The sequence below is a fragment of the Lissotriton helveticus genome, chromosome 6, assembly GCF_964261635.1.
Source record: "Lissotriton helveticus chromosome 6, aLisHel1.1, whole genome shotgun sequence".
NCBI lineage: Eukaryota > Metazoa > Chordata > Amphibia > Caudata > Salamandridae > Lissotriton > Lissotriton helveticus.
Genome location: NC_136067.1, coordinates 733233956 through 733260584, shown reverse-complemented (window position 1 = coordinate 733260584; position 26629 = coordinate 733233956). Strand labels below are relative to the sequence as shown.

General features: G+C 42.2%; 1 protein-coding gene across 3 annotated transcripts in view; it reads left to right on the top strand.

Moving 5' to 3' along the window:
• The window catches only part of KLHL32 (kelch like family member 32), a 945199-nt gene that overhangs the window by 512254 nt on the left and 406316 nt on the right, over positions 1 to 26629 (top strand). The window contains exon 1 of one of the 3 annotated variants that reach the window (XM_078646844.1): positions 19377 to 19433. The exons of the other annotated variants lie outside the window; for them this stretch is intronic. Within the exon in view, the coding sequence (XP_078502970.1) occupies positions 19425 to 19433 (9 nt within the window). The 5' untranslated portion in view covers positions 19377 to 19424. Of the gene's footprint in view, positions 1 to 19376; positions 19434 to 26629 lie in introns of those variants that run through there. 3 annotated transcript variants of the gene reach the window in all.

Below are 26629 nucleotides of genomic sequence, written 5' to 3'. Positions count from 1 at the left end.
ATGTTGCACATTGGCAAAACATTCCCCCCAGTCACAGATCTGGGTTAATCCACGTTATTTTGCTCACCACGCCACCCCAGTTCAGACATGGACATATGCAAATCAGTCTGGACCCTCTGCCTCATGGGAACAGTCCAGCCCGAACTGCTGAGCAAAATAATGATGGATTAAACCCAGATCTGTGACTGGGGGTGAATGTTTTGCCATTGTGCTACATTCCGTCCATCAATTGTTGTTTTTCCATGAGGTGCTGTCACGGGATCTCCCGCTCGACACTGCATTTTCTTGTTACACTCCACAGAAGACATAGGGGGGGAATAGATATAAGCAGCACCTCCTGTTCTTAGCACTCGCTGTGGCCAAGCGGAACATAGCACAAATGTGGAAGGCAACATCACCCCGACCCTGGGCTAATGGAAAATGGAACTAGATAATTGTATGGGGGCAGAGATAGCTGTTTTTGAGGCCTGGGATGCACCGCTAAACACCACAAAATCTGAACTCGATGGGCGGACTATCGTGGTATCAACCTCCCCCCCCCCTTGCCCGAGGCGGACCCCTAAAAATGTGTTGCTCTGTTTTCTGTGTTGGTGTATCCCCACCGAGAGTTTTGGTAAAATATGTATGTGTATGTATTCAATGTGGCACACTAGGTCGACTACACCGCCTGTACAAACATGGAGACCGGAACCTGTCTGTAAGTTTTTCGTTTATGACACCTACGTGTTTAGTGGGTGTTGTTCTATATTTGAAATTTGGTTATTGAAACAAACTCACAGTGCATCTCTTTGGTCATGGTAGGGCTGCGACTCCTATATATTGCAAAATAACCTAACAAAATTTGTTATTAAAAAAAAGTAGGACATGTAATTTTAGCATTTACATGTCCTAGTAGAGGAAGGAATACCTGGCTTGTCATTTTGGGCTTGACTGTTCCTATTAGAGCAGGGTCAAGACTGATTGGCATATAGCAGGGTGCAAACCGAGGTTGCATAGAGTGCAAAATAACGATGGATTGAGATGCGGCCCGAGTGATTAGTAGTGGCTGAGATTCATTCAAGCATTCCATCCATCATTATTTGTAGACTTATTGTGTCGCCCTAAGTGGGAGGGGTATGCTCAGACTTGGGTCCCATGCACACTGTGTTACTGGAACCAAGCTCTACGCGGCTGATGAGCCTATAACTAGAGCAATACTGGTCCTCGGTTGCTTGTATTCCGGTTCAGGGAAGACCTGGCTTGACTGTTCACGCTGGACTGTTCCTATTGGAGCATGTTCAAGACTGATTTGCATATAGCTGGGTATAAATTGAGGTGGTGTGGTAAATAAAATATTACCCTGGCTGAATTTCTAGGCATTAACAATTAGCATGCATCAAGTGAGAAGCAGAGTCCGTGGTATCTGAGTTAAAATGGGCTTTATTCCAATAACTCGAGTCAAAGGGAGAATATGTTCCATCACCTCTGAGGTTCAGGAAGAGTCTTCTAATCATTTAATAACAAAACATCATATATATACTTTTTACTCCTTGTACATAGGGAGCTCGAGGCAGAGCAAGACAGAAAATGAGATAAGAACATGTGGGTGTACACTTGATGAGTCATAGGTGTGTGATAGGTAGGTGTCATAGGTGGGTGGGTACTTAGAGGAGGAGTTGGCATGACCAGCTCGAACTGTGCCCTAATTGTGCAATTTGAGCATGACGTGCAATTGACGTGTAACTGGGAGGAAGCTGACTTTCAACCTAGTAGAGAGATCTCTTATGTCAAGGCGACCAGCACATCTAGTACAACTGATATCTAGAGTCAGCAAGCAAAAGAAGCAAAGGTTGTTCGTCACTAAAAGACAGAGAGGGCATATTTATTCGTTCATTGCATGAGGGCTGTGAGCTCTTCTATGGATGCAAGCACCGTGATTTACTTAAATGGAGTCAGAATGGCTAGGCCCTATCTCCCTCGGATAACAGTTATACATAATACAGTCTTGGCAGGCCTCTTGCTGGGCTTCTCTCGGCTGAGCTAGAAGTATGCGAGGTTAGAGGGACGTAACTGCAGCTTCAGTGTGTCAGGAGTCATGAACTGCAAATACATGGGCCTTATGCTACCTTAACGTTTGGGAGATTTTGATGACTGGCATTTCTAATGCAGGACATGATTGCAGGGGCCTAGTGATTCAGGCCACTACGGGAAATATGCATGGGTGACATGCACATGACATGTAACATAGGGTATATGTAGTGGACATATTTGGTCAGGCAAAATATCATTTTCCTCATTCCCTCCTTGTCCCCTACATAACCCTTTAGGATACATCTATATTCATGAGACCGTATAGTTCATCATACAGAATCATTTGTTCATCTTTAACTCTGTTTACGTTTATCCTTTGTTTACGTGGATGGGGAATACAGGCAGTGGCACACAGGCCGCAAATCGCCGGGCCACACTGCAAACAGAGACAGCAACCAAATACCATAAGTAGGGCCATTCCTAGGAAGGACATAACTTTCCATCCCCATGCAGATATTACACCCCAGAACCAACTGGACCAAGTCCATGTGCCTGGATCTTGATGTGTGGCATGAGCAATCTTGTGGAGCCTTGGTATTGCTTCGTACACAGATGGTGCATTATCTGGGATGAAAATGCAACAACTAGATCGGATGACTCTACAAGCTCCGCCTCTATCCGCCAGGATGACGTCAAGAACGAGGCGGTTTTGAAGAACGACAAGTCTAATAGCAGACTGTTCCTGGGTCAAGTTCTCCAGGGCAGATGCAGTTACATTTACAACTGTTTCAAGAGTCCTTGTTAACCTGCGTATCAGTTTACTGTTTTGGACGGGACCTATGAAGAAAAAGAATCCTCTGTTAAAATCTGTATATTGCTCCCAAGCTGTTTCAGTCTGATCGATCCCTGCAGAATCTGTCTCTCTCTTTTGTCTAACATGTTCTAGTCATGAATCTCTGTGATAATTGGATGGGGCTAAAAAAACGGGTGGCAATAAGAATGCTATATAACAAGTCCCACCCCAGTCTAAGGGCAGATGTACATAGGCTGTCTGACCGCAAATGAAATAGGTATGGCGTGATGTTTTGAAAGAAGAAAGTCCGTTATCATCAAACTCTACTACAGTGTTACACTTGCTGTGTCCCATATGTACTGAGCCTTTCTTACTAACACATAAATCACCTTTTGCTGGCAGGACTGATATAAACGGTGGACCTGTATTTTGCTTGGGCTGAACGTTTAACATTATAAAATTAACAGATGCATTTCCCTGTTCGTACTCTTCATTCTCTAAATCGGTTCCCTTTCTTTGGGGGAATCCGTCTTTGTCTGGAAAGCATGCTTCATTCATTACTTTATTCAGGTTTCCATATATCCAGCCACCTGGATAAGCTATGTACCTTCTATCTATTGAGGTCATTAGAGCAAACCATGCTCCACACGAACCATTGTGTGAGAACGGTAAAGGGTAGAAGGGCAGAACTCCCTTCGTTTCTTGATAAGGAGGCAGTTGGCCACATACCCAGCAGTCAGTTGCATTGCTGGTCTGGTGAGAATGGTGTAACATACAAATAAAAGTATTGTTACGCAGTGCAAGTCGATATGACAATTCATGGGGAGGCAGGTCACTAAATGTATGCTCTATGGTACTGTTACTGGAAGAGTGTATATGTGAGGAAATGGGAAAGAAAACATGTAGCAATAAACTAACACCAATTATAACAATGCACAGAATAAAAAGGATGATCAAAGTAACTATACATCTACTGCGTAATACCTTGCAGTACTTTTCCTTCTTATCTCTCTTCTTGCTATTCTCATATGTGATCTTATACATGTCAGAATCGAGTCTAACCGATTCACCACCGGGTGGACTTAAACAATTAAACTACGTCTGACTTGCTAGTTCTTAATCTAGACCTATACTCTTGCTGAGGGGTATTGTCTAGCAAAGGCCAGTGTTCTTTATTAAAAGTTTCAAAGTTCCAAATAGTGATGAAGGTGAGTTCGGCCTTTACGTCCTTCCACCAACTTCGGCGTCTTCCAACGTGGCTCAAGGGGACTTGAACGATCAAAAATCCGGACACAAGTATAGAATCCTCTGGTGCTATGGCATGTTCCTTGACCTGGGTGTTGTCAGGGAAGGCGGCAGCAACCTGTGAATGAAAAGAGAGTAGTGCAGAAATCAAGGAAGCCAGGTGATCTGTCAGCATGTTACTGTCAACATCAGTAATTTTCTTTGGCATAGGCGTACCTCACATATATAGTTCATAAGGAGATAGGCCTGTTCTGGAATGAGCTACCATACGCATGTAAAAGAGGGCAACCGGCAAGGCCACCATCCAATCCACGCCTTTTTCTGTACAGATCTCAGCAACTTTGTCTTAATTGTCTGATTTTGTCTTTCTACAAGGCCTGCGGCTTCTGGGTGTCTGACACAATGGAATTTCCATGTATAACCTAACAGAAGGGACACTTGTTTCATTAATTCAGAGGAGAATGGCTGATCGTTATCTGAATAGATCACATGAGGTAGATCACATGAGGTGATTCATAGCTGGGGAAGTACTGCGCACTAAATGTCTGGCTGTTGTAACAGCAGTATAATCTGGAACTGGATATGCTTCTGTCCATCTAGACAGTGCACACACAACTACTAGGACATACTTGTTAAACCTCTACATCTGTCCATTTGGATATAATCCATCTGGAGAACTTCAAAAGGGTGGTCAGGAGGATGAAATCCGCCTTGTTCCACCGGAATGCCTTTTCCTGGATTGAACTGGCAATAGATCATACATGTTCGCTGCTTGTTAAACGAAATGTTCTGTAAGCTGTCTAGCATTGCCTTCTCTCCTAAGTGTGCGGGACTATGTGTTGTGTTTATGATTATTTGTACCATAGAATCTGAAAGAAACCATGTGCTTTTTCCCTTAGTCATCCAGCCTTGGTTAGTCTGGACCCCTCCTTGTAAAGTCCATTTCTTTATCTCATCTGTTGTGGCATGTGTCTGTATGTCGAGTACATCTTGTGTGGGATCCCTGTGTCATACATGTTGTCAGTAATGGTACCTCTGTCCTTGTCGTGTCTGTTGGTGTCTGTAACTTTGGTATGAGCTTTGCATTTCAGGATAGAAATGGCTCTAGATAAATGTATGGCCTCTAACAGGGCCTGAATAAGCTGGCTGTGCTGAATCTTGGTCCCATGGGAGGTCTCAAGAAACCTCTCTCTTTCTCCTCAGAACCCCGAAATCATGAACAACGTCAAAAGCGTATTGTGAGTCAGTATAAATGTTTACTTTCAAGTGCTTTGCTCTTATGCAGGCTTGTGTCAGAGCAATGAGCTCTGCTGCTTGAGCAGACAGTGTGTCTATTTTCTGTGTCTCTATGACTTCTGTGGTCACGGCATACGCTGCTACTAAGTCTCCTGTACTTGTTCTCATGCATGATCCATCTACATAGAGTGTCAGGTCTGGGTCTAGAAGTGCAATATCTGTCAGGTCTTGTCTTGGTTTATTCATTACTTCCACACAGTCATGTGGTGATGCATTTACTGTACTTGAGGGCAAAAGCGTTGCAGGATTCAGAATATTACAACGTCTGATCTCTATGTGTGGTTCAAATATTGTCAGTCCATATCCTGTCAGTCTCGCTACAGTCAAATGTAAAAATAAATAAAAATAAAAAAGCATAAAATGTTTACTGCAACATGGAGTCGCTTAAAACTGGCGCTTGACATAATGCTCTTTTTAATTCCTCAAATGCCAAGGTGTGTTCTTGTGTCCTAGGGAGAACAGTCAAAATGGCTGCCTCCTGTGTAGTTAACTGTATGAGTGGTTTGGCTAGATATGCATACTGGGGAATCCATTGCCTACAGTAAGAAGTGAGGCCAATAAAGGCACGTACTTCCTTTTGTGTCCTGGGCTGTGAAAGGTTAGTAATGAGCTGTATGATTCTTGTGTTAGCTGTCTACCGTGTTAGCTGTATACCTGGTGTACCCTCCTTGGAAAGCAAGTGTTGTACACCACTTACTTTACACAGAAAATGTAAGACTGTCAGAGATGCAATGTCACAGCCTGGCTCTGATCTTGCTGTAATTAGAATGTTGTTTATGTACTGTATCAGTGCTGTGTTGGCAGGCATGTGAATACTGTCTAGCTGTCTTTTCAATGCCTGACTGTAAATGCTAGGACTTTCTGACATCAATCTAGCAAAAATAATTATATAAAAATAAATAAATAAATAAAAATGAATTCTCAATACAAAAACACTATTTTATTTTGGGGAACCCCTCTCAAAAGCACTTTACAGCACATAAAAATAAGATCCTACTCTAAATCCTGGTAATAGTATGACCATACTAACTACAATATGTTCTCTAAATGTATCTGAATAAAACCAAAGTATTCTTGTCATAGACAGAAGGCTGGAGCCTCTGTGAGAAACAGCCCCTCCCTCTAGAATTATGTTTGCGCTCGGAGTTTTGAATCAATTCCAAGCCGGGCTACACTGAGATCTACAATTGAATGACTGCCAGATGCTGAACTCATTGCAAGAGCAAGACTCCTGCCAATTATTCTGTTTACACTACTGAGGGACAAACTTATACATTTGCAAGCGTGACTTATCTGCAGTCAATGAAGCTCTCAATGTTGACCGTTTCAGAGGAGCAACTTGGCCCCCCCTTTACATAAACATTGTCTCCGTGGCTCGTCAAGTATTTTTATTCTGTTCGCGAAGGAAGCCTGACTTAGCTGGAGAACAGCCAATAATCGTCCGCGGAAAGGATTTGGAGGATGGCCAAAATCAACAAGACAGGCACTCCAAGAGAGAAAAAGCCCTCCCTTTACATAAACATCATTTACTGGGAACCAGGCCATCTCGGACGGACTGTGTCTCAAGGTCAAAATACACATTCCTTGTACGTCATAACATATCTCTTCCCAGGCCAGAACCATTAGTAAATTAATAAAGACATGTATTTTTCTGTAACTGAGTGACATGCTAGCATTTTAAAATCATTCTGTACTGCTACTAAAAAGCTCCACTTTCTAAAAAACACTTTTGTCTAACTAATTCAGCAAGAAGGCAAGACATTTGAAACATGGCCATTTGTTAAGCATGCAAATTACCACACAAAAAGGGACAGTTTGCTTCTGCACACAACGCTAAGCACTTTGCAGTTGAGAGAAAAAAAAAACGAATTATCATGGACTGTTGCGTTGGGACTGTTCTCTGTATATATCAATTGAAGCAGCCTGTCATCACGCCATACCTATTTTCCAAGTCTTGTTTAATGAACACTGCTTTTACCGTGCAATATATCACCATTCTATCAGCAGCCTGTCAAAGTACATAGGTGAGCCTTGAAACTAAATGAATGCAAACTAAACTAATGTAGGGGACTCTTAGCAATGCACTAACATGGTAGTGTATTGTAGCTATCAAAAAGGGCCACGTTCATTAATTTACAAATAGCCACTTTCCTAAGTGAGTGTGCTAACATTCACACGCTATTCTAAAGGGCAGCTTGCATTGGGAAAAATATTCTGTAGAAACATTCCTATTAAAACAACACACTGTTCTATTACACTAATTAAAAACGCATTCTATGAAGGGTCTGTTTCATATTCTCTTTCCAACCGTGAAAACATTGAAGCACTCTTTGTGCAAACCCTTATCTCAATTCGACTGGTCTATTTACAACTATACCGACCTCTGAGCCAAACACATTAAATCAAGCGTTTACCATTCAATCTGCAAACTGAATACGCCCATTGGATAACATGGCAAATCGCACCTCCACACAAAACATGCTTTTTCCACCACTTCCACAGCTCAGATCCTTTTCAAATTTGGCATCACAGTAGTCCAAGCTATTCCCTGAATCCTCACCAAAAACAAAACCAAATCCCTCCACTGGAACGGGTACGAATTTCCGCTCAAAAACACGCCCCCCCCCCCCACAAACACCAAAAAACGCTAAAATTCCTCAACACCTTGTTACACAGCTTGTTAAAACAAATACTGCCTTCTCAGTACAATATATTAACTCTTTGGCAGCTGAAGCACAATCATTCCCCAATGACTGCAGTACATGGGAAAGTCATGAACTCATTTCTCCACGTTATCACATAACACATACGCACATCTTCAAAACATTTTCTCCAAGCACTTGAAAGAGATCCAGCTCTCTCCTGCCTAACGTAATGGCTAGGGACCTGATGATAACATGCTCTGCACAAAACATAACCACATGGCGCTATTCACAAGCCATATTTTACAAGAAACTCAACAAGTCACAAAAATGACACGCTATTCACAAGGCATATTTACAAGGAGCTATACTTAAGAAAATTCAACAAACTACTCACAAGTCTTAATCACAAGTCGCTATTCACAAATAAACCAACTAGTTACTCACAAGGCACTTGCGCAGTCCAGAAGGGACTTGTCTAGATACAAGGAAATGAACGCTTCAGATGCTGTCGGCTTTAATTCTACATACTCTAAAGGGTACAGGTGGTGGCGTTCTCTACCTACTGGGTCTTTCTGAGGTGGTCACTTTAGCTAGTTTTTCTGACAGAACGGGATAAATACCAGTTAACAACGGCATTTCTTGGCTTGTTTAGCTCTCTCTGCTTTATTGAATTCTTTCTCTGTTCTCCTATGTCACTCTTTGCGCCATAACTCAATGGCATCTTTCTGAGAGGGTCTTGACTTCTTTCTCCAAATGGCGTTTAGCCCATGCTTATTATACATAAAATGACCACGTGTGTCTCTAGGCCGGATTTTAACTGTCTATTCTAGTAAACCTCTTCTGGTCCCTATCTGACGTAATTTTGAAAACAGAAACCAATACAATGGAAACACAAAACACAAAAATAGACTGTAACAATCAACAATCATTCACACTAAAACAACATAACATTGAAACACTAAAACAGATACAACCTAAACTGATACAGAGAGTTAAACATGTACTTGAAAAACATTTTTGTGCACTGAAAATACAGTACAACCATACCGGTCCCAAAAATTGAGACACGTCTTTACCGGGCCCACGTTTTACTGTGGACACGTCTTGACCGTTCTCATCTAAAATGAGCCCGTCTTGAAACTAGATACATTCCCCATAGTGGTACTCACCGGGAAAGCAGAACTTGAAACTTGAAGGCCTCGGAAACTTGACTTGACTACGCTTGCGCCTTGGAACAGGTGGACCTCTGGAGACCTCGGACCTTGCTCTCTCACGGGCTGGGCCTCTGGTTGAGACGATCCGCGATTCTCACCGCCTCACATGGATGCCTGGTCGCAGTCCGTCCTCCTCCGTGGGCCTGAGGGAGTGGCAGGAAGTCCTGCTGGTGCGCTTTGAAGTCCGTCACGGCTGTAGAAGGGGGCAAAGACTAGACCGACAACTCCGGCGAGTGGGGAAAGCCCTGTAAGGGCGCCAAATTATGTGGTAAATAAAATATTACCCTGGCTGAATTTCTAGGCATTAACAATTAGCATGCATCAAGTGAGAAGCAGAGTCCGTGGTATCTGAGTTAAAATGGGCTTTATTCCAATAACTCGAGTCAAAGGGAGAATATGTTCCATCACCTCTGAGGTTCAGGAAGAGTCTTCTAATCATTTAATAACAAAACATCATATATATACTTTTTACTCCTTGTACATAGGGAGCTCGAGGCAGAGCAAGACAGAAAATGAGATAAGAACATGTGGGTGTACACTTGATGAGTCATAGGTGTGTGATAGGTAGGTGTCATAGGTGGGTGGGTACTTAGAGGAGGAGTTGGCATGACCAGCTCGAACTGTGCCCTAATTGTGCAATTTGAGCATGACGTGCAATTGACGTGTAACTGGGAGGAAGCTGACTTTCAACCTAGTAGAGAGATCTCTTATGTCAAGGCGACCAGCACATCTAGTACAACTGATATCTAGAGTCAGCAAGCAAAAGAAGCAAAGGTTGTTCGTCACTAAAAGACAGAGAGGGCATATTTATTCGTTCATTGCATGAGGGCTGTGAGCTCTTCTATGGATGCAAGCACCGTGATTTACTTAAATGGAGTCAGAATGGCTAGGCCCTATCTCCCTCGGATAACAGTTATACATAATACAGTCTTGGCAGGCCTCTTGCTGGGCTTCTCTCAGCTGAGCTAGAAGTATGCGAGGTTAGAGGGACGTAACTGCAGCTTCAGTGTGTCAGGAGTCATGAACTGCAAATACATGGGCCTTATGCTACCTTAACGTTTGGGAGATTTTGATGACTGGCATTTCTAATGCAGGACATGATTGCAGGGGCCTAGTGATTCAGGCCACTACGGGAAATATGCATGGGTGACATGCACATGACATGTAACATAGGGTATATGTAGTGGACATATTTGGTCAGGCAAAATATAATTTTCCTCAGTGGCATGGTGTGCAAGTTAAGGAAGTATTGGAATGTACTCAGAGTGATTACCAGTGGCTGAAGTTCATTCAAGCATTCCATCCATCACTATTTTGTATACTTATTGTGTTACCCTAAATCGGATGGGTACGCATAGACTTAGGTCCTGTGCACACTGTGTCACTGGAACCAAGCTGTACCAATGTGATGAGCTCATAACTAAGGAGAAACCGTTCCTGAGTTGCTTGTGTTCTGAAACAGCTAATATCTGTCTCATCTTCTACCAGTGTTCAATGTGAAAAGTATAATCTTGACCCTTTCACTTTTATTAAATTGGTGGCAGATTCAGATTTAGAGAACAAGCTAGTCCTTCAAAGTACCAATAGTTGCAAGGGGCATTTAAAGTAAGGCTTTTAACAGATGTTGGAATAAATCAGTTTCTTTTGGGTCTATTAGCAGGGCACATCCACAAATTCAAGTGAAAGGTTTGAATGTTGTTTGTTTTAAATGCATATAAAAGGTATGTAATGCAGAAAGCACTATGCCTCATACAGGCCAATTTGTGAGCATTGTTGACCTGAATATCCATTGGGTTGGATGGGAAAACTTACCCATATACCCAGTGCTGTCAGTTGGTGGCAAAAATGAACATAATTTCCAGGCTGATGGAGCTAAAGCATCATGCTGGCAACTAGCAGCACATTTGGCATGGGGTTTAAGTGGGATGAAAAAACTGGGGGCTCTCTCAAAGGGGCGTGGTCGATGTAATTAAGGGCGTGGCATGCAAACACAAAAGCTAAAAATCAGTGCTTAGCTTAGTGTGCCACCCGATTGGTATTTTGCTGCTTCTGTCATTGCATCCAGATATATAATAGAACAAGTAACATTACACCTACAACTAGCCAGGACTATTGGCTTTGTCAGTGCTTGTTAGTTGCATAAGATAAATAAGCAACAACTACGGCTTCATTGTATATAATAATGAAAATGCTTCATTTGTGACATGATGAGACTGTCAAAGAAACATAACGAGTATCTTTGAAGTTATATCAATGTCAGTGAAGGGTGTTACTGCTGCAGAATTAAGATTTTTTTTCACGCTGACGGTGAGGGCAAAAATGGACAGCCCAAAAGAGACCCGTCTCGGCACTTGCTTAAGTGCCGGCAGGACCCAGCCCACCCAAAGCCGCGCATTTGGCTTTTTTTCCCGAGTTTTATACAGAGCAAACTTGACCCTAAGATATCAGAGTGCTTTACATTAGAACTAGTTGCGTGACAGATGGACACATTCATTTTTGTTAGACACTGGGGAGATTAAGTGATTTCCCCAGAATCACAGGATGTTCCCCAGCGTCAAGGTCATCCACTCTAGCCATAAGGCCACATCTCTCCCCAATTGACAAATGACCGTTGCTTAACCGATTGTGTAAATTATGCTCGATGTGAAAGCCTAAATTAGCAACCCTTTTACAGGTAGTATTTTGTTTTGAAAGCAGATCGAAAACAAAACAAATTATGTCATTTACTAGAATCTCGCAAAGTAGTAATGGTTCCACACTTCAGCTACACTGCCAGAAATACACAATGAACCCTGTAAAAATATTACAATGAACTTAAGAAACACAAAATAATCAACTGAAACAGACATCAATAGCACTCAGAATATGTCCTTGATTCCTATTTCATGATTAGCAAACAGGCTTATATTTCCCATTTCGCTTCCATTACCAAGCATTGGCTAAAAGTAAAATGTTTTCAAAAGGCAGGCCTTTTTTTATACGAGAACAAAGTGTCAAATAGCAGATCAAAGCAACAGGTTGGGGGCGGGGGGGTCAATGGCTGTTGAATCTTAGCTTTTTTAACTCCTTCAGTGCGGCGCACGTTCAGCGGACGTCGCGTGCACTACCTCGGTAGTGCTGCGCACGTCCGCTGAACATTCCGGCCCCGTCCGCGCAATAGAATGTTCCACACCAGCGTGGAACGTTCGGCGCAGCGGAGGGGTTAAGCAGTTCCCATATAGAAAAAGTATTGCATTTAGTAAGATACATATTCTATTTAACTGGGAGGTAAGATTGGTGGAGAAATGCTATTGACATGATTGCTCCGTTGAAAGTAGATTCTGTCCTTGATAAACACAATGTTCATGGATAACAACAAACTCAGTGCGAGGCAAAGAAATGAGTGCAGGCTGCTGTGAAGCTGAATTTTAAAGAACTGAATGACTATTTTAGCAAGACTGTACGGTTATATCTTGTTACTACGAATTCCGTTGCAACGCATGCCTTTACCACCCATGCGTTACAACGGAATTCGTTTTCCACACATAACCTTTACCACTAATATTCCATTACCACGCATAGATTAACAACTTTTTTTGTTGTTAATTTATGCATGGTGAGGGCATATTATTGGTAAAGGTTACACCTCTCCCCTTACACATCCCCAGCCTCTACTCCTTTTAATTACCCCTGCCCTTAATCCTTCTTCTTTTTTTTATTACATTTCCCCTTACCTTTTTTACTCGTCTCCGCTCCATCTCTTCTTGGTTACGTCGGCCGTACGTCGTTAAGAGGAAACGGAAGTTGAATTCCGTTTCCTCTTTAACGACGCTGATTGATTGATCTTCACTTCAGGTTAGTGCTTTTTTTTGGGGGGGGTCAGCCCCCCCCCCAACCCCACTTTTTTGACCCCACGCTTTTTTAGTTTTTGGGGGGAGACCCCCCAGACCCCCTTTTTTTCTCATTTACCACACATACCTTTACTACGTATTTCGTAGTAAAGATATGCGTGGTAAAGCCTCTCGTTGTTACCACGCATGCGTTGTAATGCATGCGTGGTAAAGGTTTCCGTGGAAACGGCCGCGTTGTAGTGGCCGTTTCCCGACTGTACATGTACGGGCGCATGTACAACAATATATAATTATGTTTTCAAAATGAGGCAGACATTTTAACTAGCCTCCTTATTACTCTAAAATGTGGGTGTCACTTACCTCATTTAAATAAAACTGGTGTGCTTTTTAGCTTTCAGAGTTAAACAACATGGGGCAGGCTCTTCATTATGTATAAAACGTCCACTTCACACCAAGCATATGTGCAGAAAAAACACCTATTCCTGTGACTAAAAACGGAAAACACCTTTCCTTTGCCTGGCATCCTTAATGTTAATTTTATGAATGTCATCGTCATCCTGATTAGGTAGAGTAAAGATCGGAAGTAATTGCAGACAATATTACATTTGTCCGCTGCACTACCTTGAGGCATTTGAGTCGGACTGTGGCATTTAACATAATGGCAGCCACATCGTCCGCCAGAAACAAAGGTAGGTTTATTTATTTTACTGTGTGCACCATGTGTAGACCGAGCTCATTATATTTGTCTACTATGGGCTAATGCTCTAATAGTCTTGTAGCCCTCCATAGCAGGGCTATACTGGCCATTAAAGGCCCTCTCCCTTTAACGCTGGAACAGCCTTTAATGGCCAGTTTAGCCTGCTACTGCAGGCTATAAGGCTATAGCACCCTCAGTGGGACGGGTATGCCCAAACGTGGGTTTTTTGCACACACTTTCAATGGAACCAAGCTGTACCCAGATGATGAGCCCATAACTGGAGTGAAACCGATGCTGGGTTGCTTGTGTTCCTCTTCAGGGATGACCTGGCTTGGCAGTTAGGGCTAAACTTTTCCTATTGAAGAAGGGTCAAGATTGATTTACATATGGGTGGATCCAAAGTGAGGTGGCATGGTGTGCAAAATAACAATGAATTGGGATGCGGTCCAAGTAATTACCAGTGGCTGAGGTTAATTCAAGCATTCCATTCCTCACTATTTCGTATACTTTTAGAAAGTTGGCATTTTCCTGCCTTAGCCAATTAGTGCCTGCAGCCTGCCTCTGGGTCACAAGACTGGGTGTAGTTGGCAGTTGGTTTTGACATATTTCTCCTAGACAGCCACACACAATAGGGAGCTTAGGTGTATGTGCCCGAATGGGCCATCATTGGCAGGATGGGAATGCTGAGTTATGCACAGCCTCACTTACACCTGAATAGTCTGTTTTCTTTCTTCTCTGGAGAATTGCATACCCCCTGTATTTAGTGTGGACCCAGGGTCAGCAGAGTCTTCTACAGGTTGTGGGCACAGGTTGGAGGTTCAGCCCTTCTCATCCAGGTAAGAGGGCCACTGGTCAGCATAGAAGGGCAGAAGTCCTTCAGAGTGGCAGTCCTTTCAGAAGCACAGCAGTCCTCCTTCCTGGCAGATTATCCTCAGGTCCAGAAGTGTACCGAAGAGTTGGTGTCTGAGATCCAATATTTATACTGGGTTCCTCCTTTGAAGTGGGAGAACCTTCTAGAGGTTTCCACCCCTCTGAGGTGTCAGGCATCCTGTTCCACCCTGTCGGGCCCCAGCTTGTCTGGGGTCACGATAGCCTAGTGACAAGCCCTTTGTGAGAGTCTTCAGACAGAGCCTTTGTGACAAATTGTTAAGCGTTTTTCACCACCAGTACATGTAAAACTTAAAAGCACATGTTAGACTTTTGAAATACACTGCAAACTCACCTCTGGGCTGTTCAGGTCGTATCCTAGGAGTGACTTATATGTATTTAAAAAGGAAGGCTTGGGCCTGAAAAGGTTTATTTTGGTAAAAATTGCAAAACACAGGCTGCAATGGCAGACCTGTAACATGTTTAAAGGGCTACTTAAGTGGGTGGCACAGTCATTGCTGCAGGCCCACTAGTAGCATTTAATTTACATGCCCTGGACACAGGTAGTGCCACTTTATTAGGGACTTACAAGTAAATTAAATATGTCAATTAGATATCAGACAAATATGTCATTTTTAAGGAGAGATGAGAAGCACGTTAGCACAGGTTAGCAGTAGTAAAGTGCACAGAGTCCTAAAAGCCGCAAAACAGGTTCAGAAAATAAAATGTTTAGGGATGACCCTGCAGCAAGGGCCAAGTCCAACAGTTATTAATTAAGTATTCATCAAATTTGGTAGTATTAATATGAATTTGTGCAAGTCAAATTAAAAAAACGGAAAAAACGATATGCTAACAACGTGAATTTTGCAGTTCGCAGGAGGAATTCGTTAGAGCAATAAAAATTATTGCAATCACATTTGTCCAGTGGGCTATAATACCAAAAACATAGAAAACTTATCTTAATAAAGTGAACAACTTTGATGCTGTCTTATTCAGACACAAAACCCATTTAGTTAGGAATGTGTCTGATAAAAAGCGCCTTATTATTGAATATAATTCTAACCATCGAGAGATAAGTAAGACTGTGAATAAACACCGGTATCTTCGCTCGGGGCAAAACCTTCAATATATCGAAAATCCATAGATCACTTTCAGAAAGTGCCAAATATGAAAGACAGGCTGGAGGACTTACTTCAAGGACTTCAAATTGACAGCGAGGACTTGCCTTCCTCCGCTGGTGGTTTCTTCGCATGTGGGTTTGTAAAATGTGCACTTTTGCCATTATCTCGAGTAAGAGTTTTAACAATGGCGAAAGCAATTCTTGTAGTTATGGAATCGGACATTTTATTAATTGTTCAACGCCATTTGTTAATATGTCATACAATGCCCATGTAACAAGAGTAATAGTGGTACTGTGCGTACTTTAAAAAACGCATAGATGAAGACGGTCTTGCTATTAATAACGGTGACATGGCTCATACTACTGTTTTGCGTTTTCAAAAAGTCCCTTGAGGAGAAGTAGGAGGACTCCAATTTTAAGGTACAAAGAAAAAGTTCAACAAAATATTAGAAGAGGAGACAGATAACTTGAATTGCGCCGCAATGAAGTGAAATGCATGTATTGATTGAAACTGGGAACCAAGAATAATATTAATATGGATTGTGGTCTGCCTGTACTTTTTTTTACGAAATTGAAATTATTGCTTTGTGCAGTAGATGGCGCTAAAAGATTATCTTTTATATCGTTTAATGTTCTCCAGTTTCAGTTTCTGTTTATTACCTGTGCCCATAGTATGTATGTTTGTATGCGCTATTTCTATAGCGCGACTAAGCCAAAAAGCAACTCGTGGTAAGCGATGGGGGTGGGTTGTGGACTGTTAAGTTATTTAATTGTTGTATGTATTTAATAACCAATGAACCGGAGAGTATGTTTTTAATTTTATTGTCAACCTCTGGAATTTTGATCCATTGTTAAAGATTGGTTTGAGCTGATGGTTATACTTTTATAATGTCGTTTCTAATTGAGAATTAGCGGTTGATGCTCACCAGTGTGTACATTGCAGAGGAACGTGTTTACTGCTATGACCGTTCTGCTAGACTACAATTCATAGAACTGCTGAGGATGGACCTAGCTTGGCCCAAAACCCGTGTCCCCAGAGGAAGCACGGACTATGAGGATGAACCTTGCTGCATAATTCTAACGTTTACAATAAACGGCGCCGTTTAATTCTCCGTTGAAGGCTGGTTGGTTGCATGCTGTGCATCGTCCGCATCCTTGATTGTGGTAGATTTATTTTCAGAGCCTGTTTTATTCTTTGTTTATGCGGCTACCAATACCCGATGCCAGTACCAGGGAGAGAGTAGGTCAGTGGAGGCTCTTCCGCTAAGGCGAGGAGTGTCGCCCCACTGCTTTTAAGCAGTGTAAATAAAAGAATCATAAAATGGTAATAACTAAAAGATATAATTTTATGTTTCTGTGCTGCTTTGCGGGCGGACAGTGCTGTTCTGCTCTCAGGGCAGGGGAGGAGTGGTTTGCCCACTCCAAGTGCACAAAGACTGTTTGGCCAGCCCTCTGGGGCCAGCCAAACAGTCATGCGCACTTGCATGTTCTCCACGCAGGCTGCATTACAACCTGCGTGAAGAACATGCCCAGGCCTCCACTTCACGTCTGAGCACCCGAACCACGGTGCTCAGACCAATCACAACGCTGCTGTGTAGCGTTGTGATTGGTAAGGGGAGCCTGGGTGCTTACCAATCACAAAGCTAAATTTAAGCTTTGTGATTGGTCAGGGGAGCATAGGTGCTTCCTGTTCGGCAGAGTCCTTACACCAAGAAGAGACGTGGCGGCGATAAGGTAATGTTATTTTTTTACATCCTTTCCCCCCTCGCCCATGCCCTGCCCTCCCCCAATCGGTGCCAGTTGCCTGTGACCTTATCGCCCTCGCTTCTCTGCTTCACGTCAGGACTCGCCGAACAGGAACCAGGAATTACCCAGGCTCCCCTGACCAATCACAGTTCTGTAATGCAGTATTGTGCTTGGTAACGCTGCAATGCGATTGGCCTAAGCACCATGGTTCGGTGCTAAGACGGGGCCTGGGGGCCTGGGCATGTTCTCCATGCAGGCTGTAATACAGCCTGGGTGTGGAACATGCAAAGTATGCATGATTGTTTGGCCGGCCAAACAGTCACTGCACTTGGAGTGGGCAAACCACTGCTCCCCTGATCTGCTCTGAGAACAGAGCAGCCCTGCACGCCCACAAAGCAGCACAGACACATAAAACGATAATTACTTTGAGTTATCATTTTTTGTTTCCTTTATTCACACTGCTTAACAGCAGTGGGTCCCCGCTCCTCCACCTTAGCGTAGGAGCCGCTATTGGATAAGATAAGTTATTTATTTCAACACTTTTACATCCCCCTCCTCACCTCACCACCCCGATCGGTGCTGGCCGCCACTGGTAGAACCATTCGTGTAAACTAATTAACTCGAGAGGTGCTGAGTATCTGTTTTAGAAGTTTGAATTGGCTACAAGTTCTTCATGGACCTGTACGCTAGAGGAAACTGGACACTTTGGTCTGCCCTGGTTTTGCACAACAAAACACACAGCGATAAAGCACATGCAGAAACCAATAACACGCCTTTATGCACAGTTTCTTAAACTTGATGTGGTCATGGACTTTAGAGGCTGCCCATTTTTCCTCTACTTGCCCATTAAGCCCCCATGGGTCCATGAAGTGATGCAGACCTCTAGAAACTCATGCGAGTTCCTCTGCGAGTTGACGATCTCGCAAGAAATATTGGTAATTTATTCTTTATTTGACTCCACCCAGCCCTCTAGTTCACTCCACCCAGCCCTCTAGTTCGAACATGACAACTAGTCAGGTGAGGGCCCAGTCTGGGGTACTCCGTATTATCTGACGTGTGGGTGCGAGGGAACAGGGGCTGAAGAACAGGGAAAAAACAGAAAGTCAGTAACCTACAAATGGGACATGATAGTTAGCGACTGTAGAGCACATTTTGGGTCAAGCACTCATTGAGTGTCCCAGGAGTGGAGCTATAACAGCAGTGATGGGGGGTCTATGTGCAGTAGTTCTTGCATGATGAGATGCTGGGCTACAAATGGCATAATAACACCACGCATATTGCATGTCACAACTGAATCACCAGAGTCACTCACACTGCTCTGTGGTCTCATCAGGTCACCCCTAATCTGTCAGCCACCTAAATGTCCAATAATAAGTCTGTAAATCCAGCAAGAAGGTAACCTGATTACTGAGGGAGAGGGCATATGTAAGAGAAAGGGTCAGGAGGATAAAGCATAATGTTTCACTGTGTACCTTCTTCATAATACCCTCAACATATTCAGTCAGACTGGCCGTACAGGGCATTAGTCGTTTTCCCAGGATGCCGGAGGGGTAGGGACCAGTTTTGTTACTGGTGGGCGGTAATTACTGAGATGGGGGCCATTGTGTTTTGCAAATTGTTATGGGTTTAAAAGCACAAGCTGTAGAGTTCCTTTTATAAACAGCAGTTTTCAGGCAACAATACAAATATCAAGGTAACTCTGGTGATTCATGTTTCTGCTGAAGAAGGTTCTGAGTTTGTCTAGTAGCAGTTTTGACTCCTCTAAAGTAGCGCAGAGGATTAACATGCCTGCTGCAAAGAACATGTACTATGCAGACGACAGAACTGTATTTTATGTGGATAGCTCAGTGGGTTACTGCTTTTGTCATAGAGATCCTTTTGTTACTTGCAGTTCATAAGTTACAATCGTAATACAGCACAGTGAGCTATGAACTGGCATCTCGGAGCTGCATGCAAACTGCATGATACAGGTTAGAAAGTTATGCTTATTCCCTGTCTTTCATTATCCTAATGTTACTAAAAAGGGTTTGTTTGGGTAGAAATAAATTATTAGTAAAGTCAACCTTAACCGCTGTATTACATTTTGAATACTGAGTTTATGCTTATCCAGACCAAGTACTCTTAAAAAAAATGGCTACCTGCATGGATGATATTTGAATACTACACCCCGTAGTCATCGTAGTCTTATGTAACATTTTCTATGCACTGATTTACACACATATGATTTATTGTCCCTGTATGTGTGTGTGATGTAAAGTGCTCTGACACCGTATACTGGTATGAGAGGCACTATAATACAAATAAAATGCATGTGAGAGAGGGGCTATGGAGAGTGATAGTAAGGGAATCTGTGGAGGAGGTGGTCATGGGGGTGCCCAAAAATATTGTCACTCCGGGTGCCACCAGCGCTAAACCTGGCCCTGCCACGTATTGTGATGGAGGATGATAACATCCCTCAAATTGTCTTTCATTGTATTCTCAGCTTCTTGGCTGTGCTTCACAGTGAATGTGTGCACATATGAAATATATTTAAATTCATGTTTCATGCTTGACATCTTATGTTTTTTGTTCTTGGTAATAATGTTTGCGGGCATGTCTGGGTATCCTGGTGAATTGTAAGGTCATCACTTCCTATGCTTTAAAAGCTAATACAATTGAATATATAATTAAAAATGCAATTTTTCCAAAGTATACTTGGAGTGAAACCCCCTCCCCACAACCCCTTCTAGTGGTCAGCTCCATCACTACTCAGTGTATGGGGGCGGGTCTGACAAAATTTGACTGCTCAACTTTGGGTTACCAGTATGGCCCTGGCACATTATTTTGGGTCTTTCAGCCGGGGTTTCCTCCCAACCCTAATGGGTAATTTGATGTCAGAATTAATTCAGGCTAGTAGATCTGTACTAATCGGCAAATGAAGCATCCCCAAAATATAATTAAATCTGGTCAGTAATGCAGTTCGATTATGTGTATCCTCCCTGACATGGCCTGGCTGAGTTGTTCCCATTTTGTAAAATTATTCTTAGTCGTAGATGTTAACCATACTAGGCTGTCCTCTATCTTCTCCTCCTAGCCCCTGTTGACACTTTCTTGCCACCTATTGGGCCTGGACTGATCAGGGGAATCCCTCATTTTCCTCTACATGTGTCTTAATGTGAGATCTGAAGGCAGTGGCACACATCTACCATTGAGCAGGTTGGGTAGAGATGTGACCTAGGTTAAAATCCAGCTGCACCAGGGAGCGATCAGTCACCCCACACTCTAGTTATGACAGACCGATACTTTATAGTAGTCGGCCTTAAGTCAAAATGTATCTGTCCAGGAAGACATGCCATGGGACCAAGAGAGAAAAGTATGTTCCCTGTCTGTCAGATGTAACAGGAACCAAATATCAACCATGCTTTGGTCACTCATCAGTTCCCTCAGTACTGTCCAGTCATTGTTATTGTATATGTCAGGGAGGTCATATTTAGCCAGGAACGGCTCAGGGCTAGGTCCCAGCCACCTCACAGTGCCACAGGCACAGAGACAAATGTTGTTAACATTTAGGACAATCTAAAGAGGTGCTGTCTTTGGGTGTCTAGGGCAGAATCCCTCCTACTATTAGGGTTCTAGCCAAGGTTTTCACCTTCACAAAAACATATTTGTCCTACGGGTCTGTCCAAGTCTAGAATGGCATGGGGGTAAGGATTTACATATTAACATAGCCACTCCACATTTCTTAGAATATCTGTGGGTACCTGTGGGAACACCATTCTAAGAGAGAGTGCAGTGGGTATGCCCACAGTGCCTACACAGTCTCTTCGCACTTTCAGGGATGCGGCCACCAAGAGATGTCGCTTACAAGATGGCAATAGCGACATGTTTTGTGTGTAGGACATGAAAAACTGTCTTATGTTTTACATAGTAGAGCATGTCATTAGTGATTAACAAGATAAAATTCAGGGATTTTGGCTAGTACTGAGGGGAATGTCATGGGCATTGTCTGCCCCGCTGGGATGTCCTGTCACAGAGGTAAGTTAGTCCAAAGGATAGAGTGGCTGAGAGCACAGATCAAAGAAGCAAGGCCCAAAAGAGTAGGAAATCCTGTTGGGGTATAAGTTTTTTAGAGGGCAGGAATCTGAAAACAGCAGTGGGTTTCAAATACGTGACAAGTCTTGCGATGTGTCAGACTTGCTAATGTAGTAAGGAAGGAAATGAGAAGGGTGGATAAGACGAGTAATGTAAACTGAGCACAATAGCTCAGGCGGAGCTAAACTTTAAAACTAACTGGGTCTGGCTCCTGAGAAGTGGGTTGAGGAAATCCACAGATAATATCATCTAGATGTGGAAAGCCAAGTAAAGAGTAGGGCAAATCATTAAGAGGTTGTGCTATCTGTTGAGTGTAGATACTGGATAAAGGGATTGAAAATTCAAATGACTACCAGAGCTCCCAAGTGTGAAACCCATGATGACCGGTAAGGAAGTTAAGTAGTGATGTATGTATGGGCCCAAGACCTAGCATTATGTCAACCTTAAAGTTTGGTATCCATCTCAAAGCATGATTGAAGGAGGTAACCAGTGAAATCAGTTAAGAACTCATGCAGCAGGTGGGGTGGAAAAGAAGTGAGTTCACCTAGCTTCATCATAGGCTGTATTAGGTGCACCGAGGCATAGGAGGGAGGCCTTAAGTCAGGTATATCTTCACTGATTAGGGTCTCAGTGTGAGTCCCTGACATGAAATCTACCTACACAAAATGGATAAAGGACAGATTGGTAATCAAATGTAAAAGAAGAGAATAAATATAGAACAATGCTGCAGACGTTTAGGGGAAACCTCAAGGCTTAAGTCTTTTGGCCTCATTACAAAGGGAACGTAGATTTGTCTCTGCCTCTGGTTGGTGAATCCACAGTCTGGTGTAGCCATTCTCTGTCTGTGGTTTGTCATGAGATTTAAGGTTCCATATTTGATTGCTTTGTCGAGCACTCTTCTGGTCTTGTAAGTGCTGTGGCCCCACAACAATATCTGTCCATGGAGTCCGGACAATTCCTGAGGTCGCCTGGTTCGGAGTATTTGAAAGTCTTCCTATTGTAAAAGGTGAAAATTTGAATTAGAAATTAAATAACAAATCTGATAATTTGCCTCAGACGTTGACTTGAAAACATACTGTAAAATGACGTAGTAAAAATGTCCAAAAGGCCATATTTACTGGTAGGCCGCTGTTCGATTTCCTTTAAAAAAATAGAAGCTTTAAAAATTGCTGAACTATGCACAAATGAATTTGATCGCTTGACCTTAATTGCTTAGAATCTTCGTCATAACTACAGAATGTTCTGGTTATATAAATGAATTGTCTTTTTTAGCAACATGTTCACATTTGCACTAGGCTTGAACTTCCTAGTTATGTCTTGTTCACATAATGCTGAATAGAAAATGGTATAATTTAACAATAACTCTCACATAAAATACGAAAAGCAATACCTAACAAAAAATCTGCAAGTAAATGTTTCTGTCTTTAGTATAGTTTATTGCCATGTAGTGAAACATTGAATAAATTATAGAATAGACTCTGCATTAAGATTCTCTGGTAACCAAGGTTAACGCTTCCAGAAACACAACTGTTTAGTGATGTCTGTTACATATTTGATAGTAGACAGTTGACTTCTTGTGTTTTCCATGGGAAAGGAAGAACATTCCTGCTCATCATTAGAAGATGTCTTTCCATTGGAGAGAGGTGATCTAACCTGCAACAATGTTATTTACACGTGTTCTTGTCTTTTATATTAGTGCATGTTTCTAGTTAGACTGACTACTGCTGTAGACATCGGCGGACAGCTACTGCTGATGACTGCTGCTGTTGCCTGCCACTTTTGGAGGAGATGCTCCCAGACTCCAAACCTTCTTATTTCTATCCATGCCAGTTGTAGCTACCGTTGCATATGTTTACCCATATTTCCCTGTTGAAGCTTTATTTGTACAGATTGCTACTGCAACTGTATGCTGCTGCTCTTCGGATATTGATACTCAGCTGGGTTTGATTAACTTCTATTTTTGGGAGAGTTTGACTACTTAGTTTGATTTAGAACCTAAAGCTCCTTTGATCTCAACTTTTCCTTGAACTCTTTATGGGTTCTATTATCTTCTGATTCTGGGACTTTATTTAGAATATGGTTTAATTCCTTTATGGAACACACTTGTCATTTTGCATTATTATTCATTCGAACTATATTTTCTTCATACATTTCTGTAAACTGATTTATCTGTTTTACTAATTGGATGACGGCAAGAAGATTTTTACTACTCTCTTTATGAGAATAAAGGTTTTCTAAACAAATCCAAATTCTCATTATTGACTGTACTTAAGAACCGATCAATTTAAATGTCAATTATTGATTTGATTTAGCTTCCATTCAAAAAACAGTTCAAAGATCTGCTGTCTACAAGAATATTTTAAAATGGAGTTGACGCCCATTCCTGTAAGTCACAGGTTGAACTGGTACTGGAAAGTACATTTCATCACTATCACTATTGATGGTGAAAATCACGGTTTCAGGGTCTACTAGTCATTATTTCATACCCAATTAATCGAGTCTTGTGCAGAGTGCAAGGATTATTTTTCTCTTGAAACCACAGAAACATGCATGATTGATCATTATGTAAGAAAGGGCTGGCTATTTTCGTGGCAGCCTAGAGGATAATTTTGACATGTTGGTGCCACAAAAGGGAGGCATTAATAGGTCGATATCTGTCATCATCTCTCAGTCTCTGACATCTTATCTGACACCTGGCCATGTTGAGCAACCAGGCCGAGGGCATAGTTGGCTAGACTCTAACAGAGTTAGCATTCTAGTTGTTCTTCCTGGCTCAAGATTTAACAAGCCCGATGACGTGAACGCATCTGTTCTGACCTATGTTAGCAGGCACTTTTACGAAGGAAGGGGGCGTTTTATATGGTGATTAAATTAACTGCTAATGGGGGCATTTTAAAGGGGGCAATTATGTTGTATTCACAGGTAATCTGACTTGTAAAGTTTGCAACAAATACTTAGGTAGCTTAGACAAAAACAACACAAAGGTTAAAGAGGCACAAGTTGAGGAAACCAAAATGGAGCTTTTGTTTAATCAATTGTAGGTCCCTTCCCAGACATAAAATAGAACTTTTTACCCTCCTAGAGGACTCCAAACCAGAGCTGGTATTTGTGATGGAAACCTGGTTGAAAGAAGATTTCACACCAGATATCATGGTCACCCTCCCACAGAATTGTACAATAGTACATGCTGACTGTAAGAAAGTAGGGGGTGGGGGGGCATTTCCTCGATGCCCATCGCAGGATGTGAAAGACTTGCATTTGCTATATAGCTCTCCCATACATTCTCTCTGTCCGGGATATTAATTTATCGCCCCCTCACACCCCAGAGGACCTTACTGATAGCTACAGGTACTGCCTATAGTGGCAGAAAATTGCATGCAAAAGGCAAACTTTTTAGCACTAGGTGATTTAAACCTACACGTCGAAAATATGAAGCGCTCCGCTGTACGCAACTTAATTCAGGATCTCAAGGCCATTCAGCTTACCCAAAGAGCGATGTTGCCTACACACAAAAAAGGGCATCTACTCAATCCCAATTTTTCAAACATACCTGAGCTAAAACCAGAACCTCCCCTTCCCGTGTACTGGTTGGACCACTATTTAATCCCTTTCCATTAAAAAAAAGAAGAAATAAAACCTTCACGCGCCCAGCACTCCAGGCCATATCACCGTTGGGAAACTGGAAACTGAAAACTGGAATGCACCCTATCTAGCTCGGTCCCCATTATAAAAGGAGAGATAGCTCTCCTGCGTCTGTTTACAGAGAGAATACAAAAGTCATTTTCTACTTTCACTCCCTCTTGAGAATTGGAGTATAAATAAAGGATTGGGGGAGTAAATATTGAGGCAGATAACAAGAAATCAATCACCTTTGCGAAGCAACGTGCTTAAAACTGAATGTCTTTTGAGGAGGCCAAAGCAATAGCTCTTGAAGATTGCCCAGGGGGGCAGTGGGGAAATCACACATGATATTACGCTTTCATCGTAAATTGGAGTGTGCTGCATCCGACATCATTTTCCCCAACTCAAATACATAGTTTATGCGTAAAAAGATGAAGGGACTTCTTAGAAGACTGCTTCGAGTACAACCTCTCTTTTCCTAAAACATTTTTTGCACGGACCAGTATCCCATGAATTTCATGTAATCATAAATTTGTGAATTACTCATATTTCGCTGCCATAATTTAAATGTCATTCACTTTGCAGCCTAATTTCATACTGAACCATATACATTAATTTAGGTGTATTACTGTTGATAAATAACAGTGCACACATTCGTTTTCATAGTTCACTTTGTTTGGACAGCAGATGGCAGTGTGCCCCCACGTCTGAAGCACGAAGTTGCTATCTGTGGGAAAGAAGAAATTCAAACCAAAGGCAAAAAAACATGAAAGAAGGTTTTTTCCCCTTTGGTCGTGATTAGTCTTCTGACCTAATCTGTGGAAAATTGTCATTATTCGCACATTGGGTACTATATAGCGTAATTTTTAACAAATACCCAGAAACTGTTAATGTCTGAGGCGAGGAGACGCCTGCATCAGTGCTGCGCTGGTCATTTATCGAGGCACTTTGTGAAATCATTCATTTGTTCTAATTTGAATGTAAATGACTCCAAGGTTTTACAAATAAGGTGACAGACTCGCATAAATGTAATTGCAGGGTTCAGCTCCCTCCTTTTTATATATCAGTCATTAGGTTATGAATTAAATACATCGTATTAAACTAGGGGCATGTCCAATGATGATATTGTAATGGCAAATTACTCTGTGCTATTAGAGGTGTATTTTTTATTCATGGACATTAATTTGTCATTAAGTAGCATTAGTTTAGCACTTTTATGCGAAAGACGTGACCTGCAAGAAGAGAGTTGCCGGTGCCATGCGACGAGGACTTTAACCACAAGATAAACTATGCTTTTCACCACTGTAGATTAATGACCAGGCAATATATTTGAGGACGTCCTTTCTTTTCAGCTGCAATTGTCAAAATCTGTTTTTTATTGCAGGCCTATTAATAGTTGAAAAGACCGAGGTTTTATCAAAATAAATATTCTTTGTCGAAATGTGGTGCACATATAAATAACCGCTGCCTCGTG